Raw genomic sequence first — 6,195 nt, 5'->3', positions numbered from 1 at the left:
CAGGGGCTTATTATTTAATGAGGATGTAATTGGTTAGATTCATATGTTTTACTGAAGTTATTAACAAATGGCTGTGTGAACTAAGTGAAAAAATCCTTAGCATGAGTTAGCCTGCTTTCTTATAATAGCTAAAACTTGCTGCATGTTTGTCTGTTTCTACAACTGTCTGTTGTTTCATCCGTAATGCGTTTCCATTCTCGATTAGATGAATGGGTAACCAAAATTTTTCATTCCTGGTTGGAACCCAGAGGGATGTAAATACCACTAACTGGGATCCTCCTAATGTCATAAAATTCATGTATATGCGTGCATGGAATTGGGCTATTTTCTTTTTCTGAAACTGGAGTGTACCTCCCAAGCCACAGCGAGAACATGGATTGCTAATAAAGCACGGAGATATGTTTGAGCTCTGACCGTTACCAGCTCAAAACAAAAAGGCAGATCTTTATCACATTGCTCCAAAGAAACAGAGTTACCATGGAAGGTATCAAGAAGTAATGCACATCAGTATGGAATATGTAAACTTTCCAGTCAGTATCATTGAATTCTACATCCTCAAGAGATCTATTAACTTGGTTATCTTTAATCTGATGAATTTCAACTGATACAAAGTAATGAATTATGATGGCTAGTGTGCTATGCCACCACAACTCAACATTTACAAATTCCAGCAAAGTAATGAATTATGATGACCAGTGTGCTATGCCACCACAATTCAACATTTACAAATTCCAGCATAGCTGGGGTATGTCTAATACCAATTCAGCACAAAAAATCGGCAAACAAACAAACGTGGTCACCCCTTGGAATCTACAAATGTGCTGTGCTTGAGATCGAGACCATCTGGGTATAGAAATATTGACATCATTTAGAACTCATTGTCTTGTATATAGTGGCTTTTAAGTCTTCTAAGGCCATATTCCAAACCCAGAATAGAAAAGAATAGAGAAGCTCATATGCAGTTTACCAATCAATACTCACTACACACTTGCCCTTGCTTCTTGGTCTATTGGCTACTACTGCTCTTTGTCCTGGAGAAGAACCTACTAAACCCACTCCCATGCTTTTCAGATGAGGAAGATGATGATTTTCCCTCACCTGTATTTAATGACTTAGATAGAGCATTCCCTGCTAAGGAGCGAGGGATCCTATTTCTTTGATGTGTGGGCTTTACAGGATACTCGGTTGGTGGACTTGCTTCCGTATCAGAAGAGCTAGGTATTGTCGAGTGGCCTTCACCATAATCTGCATGCACGGGTGAGAAAGGTTCATTATTTTGATATGAATCGGGAACAGTCCTGCCAGATAATTGGTTAGATTTCTGTCTGTGATTTCCAGTGCCTGACATATCAGGTTCAGATGCCCCTGGGGCACATTGGCTGTTGGAGGCAGGACACTGTTCAAATCTTCCATTACCTTCACTGCTCTGACACAAGCAATCAGAAGCATCCAATACATGATGCCCGGAATGCTTGCTGTTTTGGGAAAATGATTCTTGCCCTACAAAAGGAGAAGCACCTGAGCTTGATTGTCCATTTTCTATATCATATGACCAATCCATGGAGTCCTTTGGAGAAGACAGTGCTTTCAACTGTCTCCCTAGAATAAGTATTGTTTGTTGGCACTCGGCAATCTTCTCTGCAGCGGCAGCTATCTCCCTTTGCTGCAAAAATAAACTATTCATGAGCAATATTGACCCTTATTTTTAAGACAAACTTTTACTTTTAAAGCATCAGCGAAGAAAATAGCATCCTCTATTACAATAAAAGGTTAGTATATGAAAAAAAACTCTAGCACAGTTGAAACGCAGCTATTAATCCACGCTGAAATTGGAAGATTCACAGAGTTAGACAACTCATAAAATGTTAATACCTGTCTTGTCTTTAAATCATTATCTGGAACCGAGGAATGGGAACACGCCAACTCTTCATCCTTCCTGCATTCCAATAACAGAATATAATTGTAAAATTAACCCCAAGGTTTGACACTCAAACCACACTGCTTAAGCTTTATTAAACATAGTTTCCGCTTTCAAACTACTACATAGTTTCTTTTTTCACGAGACAAATAGTTGAATAGCCCGACAAGTTCAATTGATTGACACAATCAAGATTGTATTTCAGATAAAATGATAAACAGAGTACCATGCATAGCCATGGTTGCAGCATTGCACTAACCTTTGCAGCTGTTCCTGCAGATCCTGGAACTTTGCTTCGGCATCATCATAGTGTTTGTGCTCCTCTTGAAGTTCTGACTCCAAAGCCTTCACCGTTTCACACAAATGGTTCCTCTCAATTTCTGTTGCCTTCAACTGTAACTCCAACTCTGCTTTGACCGAAGTCATGGCTTCCAACTGATTTTCTGCAAGAAGGTTTGACTCCTGAGTAGAGGTTAGTTGTTCTTGTATCTTTGCCAGCATCTCCTCCATTTCAGCAAGTTTATCTTTCGTTTGTTTTAGCTCCTCTTTGGATGCCATCAATGCATTTATTAAGTTATCTTTCTCAGTCTTCACCTGTGTAAGCTCCTCTTCTAGAATTGCATGTCTAGCCAATCCAGCCTTCACCTTAGACTCTAAAGCAGTTTTTTCAGCTTGAATGACACTAAGCTCACCATCCGCATTGGGAACACTATTATACAATAATAAAGAAGGTGCACTAGAAGTTATATTTTGTTCCAGTTGGCTAGGTTTGAGATCCCCATTTTCGAAATAAATAGATTTATCAATGTCAGGTATTATACTGGAATCTCCATTTGCTTCATCCTGAGCTTCATATTCCCCAAAAGCAGGAGCACAAATTTTAGAAAGATGGGTCAATAAAGAAGATATCTCCGTAATAAGCTGTATGTTCTCCACTTTGCCATGCAAAAGTTGATTTAGAGATTTTGTAAATGCCTCAACACTGGTATTGAAATCAAGCACTTTTGAGGCTGGGAGCTTCTGGGAACTTTGAGCTTTTTTTACCATATATTCTAGAAGAGTAACAACTCCAGAAACAAGACTTTCCAGCTTAGGATCAGCAACATCAATTTGAAATTTAGCATTGGATAGAGATATATCTTCCTCTTCTTCTATCGATCTTTTGGTAAACTGAGAAACATCTTGATTATCAAGATCGTGAGAGGGCAAAGGATTTTTTAGCAGCTGCTTAGTACAAGAGTCAGAGCCAGTGAGAACGCCACCTGTCTGTGTCATAGCACGCTTAACAACTTCCATCACTTTATGTGCGTCACCACCCTCAACAAGCACCTCAAAGATGCTATCTAGCCTTTCCTGAAGACTAGCTAAAGCATTCTCATTGGCATCATTTTTAGATTGCAAGGCAGTCAGCTCCTCTTCCACAGAAGCTAGCTTTTTGGATAGATCTGAACATAGTTGATTGGCAGACTGATGTTCTGAATCCCTTTTTGCAATAGTCTCTTCCAAAGAGGTCTTATCTTCACCTCCTACAATGCTTTTCTCACTTGAGACGTCCAATTTTCCAGTTGTCTGATCCATTTTCGGTGAAGGGAGAGAGGCCAACCTCTCCATCTCTGCAAAGTCATCCATCAAATCCACTTTTTCTGACTCCAGAGTCTTGTCACTTCTTCCTAAATCCTTTTCCTTCTTAATTTGAGATAGCTCTGAAATCAGAGCTGAGGCCCATGACTCTGCACAGCTTACCTCATCATCATTCCCATCTTCAGACATCGAGGTTAAGCTAGGTGGGTTACTTGCAGTTTGACTCCTCGGTCCTTCAATGTGCAGCTCAAGGGCAGGTTTTCTCTGTTTCTGATCATTATTTAAAACTTCCAGTTGTTTCTCGAGACTTGAGAGTTTACTTGCTGTTCTAGCACACAATGTTCTTGAAGCTTGAAGCTCGCCATTTCGCTTTGCCAAGGCCTCTTTTAGCATTTTTGTTTCTTCCTCCATGGCCAATAGGCGTTCTGTTAGATATTCAGATTCTTTTTGACCTTGATCTTGAGAATCATATCCAGAATCAAACGAATGAGAAACAAATGAACCACGGCCTTTGGCAGGTGACCTCCTTCTCCGGCCTTCTCCCATTTCTTTCCCTAGGCTCTCAACTTCCATCTTCATTTGAGCCAATGCAGCAGGTCCTGGCAATTTTTTCCGAACTAGACTCCGAAGTCTTTGACACTCTGCTTCTAACTTTGCAATCTTTTTAACAGCTTCTAAATGCTGCTTATTAGCTGCATCTGCACTTTTCATACTAATATTTTTTTCCTCATTGCGAATCTCAAGTTCCTTGCTGAGAACATGAAGTTCATATTTCAAGGATGACATATCATGTTCATATGATTCAATATTTACTTGGAGCACTTTAACCTCAGCCTGGGCTTGAGCTCTAGCTTCATTTAATTCTCCCACAGTTTTTGTGCGTTCCTGTAATGATCTGGATATTGCAGTATTCTCTGCTCCTGCCTGAAGAAGCTGTTGTTCTAAAGCCACTATTTTGGCCTCAAATTCAAATCTGATTTTCTCCCATTCTCTAGTTTTGTTGACAATAGTTTCATGAAGTTTGTGCTCTTGCTCCTCTCTTACATGCCGAAGTTGTCTCATGCACTCTTTGAGAGCACCATCCAAATGGGCTACTCTGTCTTCAAGTACAACTTTTTGCTGCTTCAGAGACTCAGCCTGTTGTTTTGAAGCCCGTGCTTCAGCCCCTGTCTGCTCCCAACCTGCCCAGGAAACACTCTTCAATCAATTTCCAAGCATGACCACAAACAATAGGTAAAGAGCAGGTTAATAACCTAGAAATCTCTTACAGAACTAGTAGTAAATAAGGCTGTATACTAACATATGCATCCCCAAAGGAAAAGAAAATTCAAGTGAGTCTAAGAGCAGTGATTGTTAACAGGCTGATAAGTTGAAAATGCAATCTAGTATGGGTCAATGTTCAAGAGAAAATCATATCAAACTTTTGAACCACAAATCTTGATGTTTAAATGGAACAAATAACACTTAAATAAATGCTACCTGACATGAGTTCTTCTGCAACTTTCGCGTGCTCTTTCACCAAACTTTCTTTAGTATTGATCTCTGAGAGAGCTGCAGAAAGCTTTTCATTCAAACTCTTTACTTTATCCTCTGATTCTTGCAACTTTGTCATTGCCTCCTCATACATATGAGCATATTCCATAAGAGCCCTGGAGGCATCCTGTGCCTTGGAGATGCCCTGCTCAACCAAGTAAAAGAATTCAGTAAAGGTAGTCAAACTTCAAAGTTTGAACAAATTAAATAAGATGCATCAAACACACTTATCATAAGAATTAATGTCAAGTATATTCAGAAGTAAAAGTATTAGTATGATCGGTGACTTTATTACGAAGTTAATGATTTGGCACTTTCTCAAATATGGAACCTGCTAGAGGCCCCTTTCCAGAACCATGGCCATCACTTAAAAGTTGAATGGCAACTTTTTCCAAATTTTGTAAACAATGCAGCTAGGAAATGGCATATCTATAATATATATAGATGCCAAATCAATTGTTTTCCTTCTGAATGTTTTGACCTGTACACTGCTGGCCTTTCACATTCAAGAGATCATAGATAAGATAAGATAATTTTATTGGTGTCCAAGGAATGACCAAGGGATAGGTCAATGAGACTAGGAAGTGAATCTGTCATAAATCCTGCAGAAGTGCACTCCCCAGAAGCATAAAGCAAATTCAGCTAACAAAATCAAAATGGTTTAGGCCAACGTTTGCAACATTTTTCCCCTTTGTTTTTGTCCAGCATATGCATATACAGGTATGAATATGTTGACACATAATCCATGAATCTTTTGATAAGATGAAAAAATAATTATTTGTGTGAGTTTTGATAAGATGAGAAATTATAATTAAATATTAACAGCTTGCCTCATAAGATATGATATGTCATATTCTTAAGTACTACCTGTCAGGGTGACATCGGCTATTTTAATTTTGAAGACACTGGATCACCTGTAGACATCAATATCATCTGTGTCATTTTCTTTCTCCATCCACCCTGCTGTTACCAGTTTCATATATGCTCTGATTGGGTTATTGATGATGCATTTCATATTCTGCCTAAACTCCGTGTGGGCTAAGTTCATGCTACATGCTCAGGTTAGAAGTTCCAGCACAAAAATTATGGTAATAAGTTTTATAATGGGTTCCTGCTATTTTTCTTTTACGGAGCATACACTGAGAACAATCAGGAGCTGTTAA

The 6,195-nt window shown here is 39.0% G+C and overlaps 1 protein-coding gene across 1 annotated transcript; it reads right to left on the bottom strand.

Annotated features, from left to right (window-relative positions):
* Nucleotides 1-563: 563 nt before the first annotated feature.
* Nucleotides 564-5,202, bottom strand: LOC149212586 (filament-like plant protein 4). Its single transcript, XM_089391880.1, has 4 exons — nucleotides 4,979-5,202; nucleotides 2,178-4,680; nucleotides 1,873-1,936; nucleotides 564-1,663 (listed from the first exon to the last, which is right to left on the bottom strand). The coding sequence occupies exons 1-4, from the start codon at nucleotides 5,139-5,141 to the stop codon at nucleotides 1,007-1,009; spliced, it is 3,387 nt and encodes a 1,128-aa protein (XP_089248006.1). The 5' UTR covers nucleotides 5,142-5,202; the 3' UTR covers nucleotides 564-1,006.
* Nucleotides 5,203-6,195: the final 993 nt, after the last annotated feature.

The sequence above is a fragment of the Pinus tabuliformis genome, chromosome 1_1 (genome assembly GCF_031772625.1).
Source record: "Pinus tabuliformis cultivar Carrire ecotype Pingquan chromosome 1_1, CPIR1, whole genome shotgun sequence".
NCBI lineage: Eukaryota > Viridiplantae > Streptophyta > Pinopsida > Pinales > Pinaceae > Pinus > Pinus tabuliformis.
The sequence above is the reverse complement of the archived record's forward strand: the minus strand, read 5'-3'. Positions and strand labels throughout refer to the sequence as shown.

Coding starts and splice junctions, on each gene's coding strand:
- LOC149212586 (XM_089391880.1), bottom strand. CDS start 5,141: ATGGAATATGCTCATATGTATGAGGAGGCAATGACAAAGTTGCAAGAA. Junction 1,937..2,177: donor CTGCAGGAACAGCTGCAAAG/GTTAGTGCAATG, acceptor ATTGGAATGCAG/GAAGGATGAAGAGTTGGCGT. Junction 1,664..1,872: donor ATGATTTAAAGACAAGACAG/GTATTAACATTT, acceptor TTATTTTTGCAG/CAAAGGGAGATAGCTGCCGC.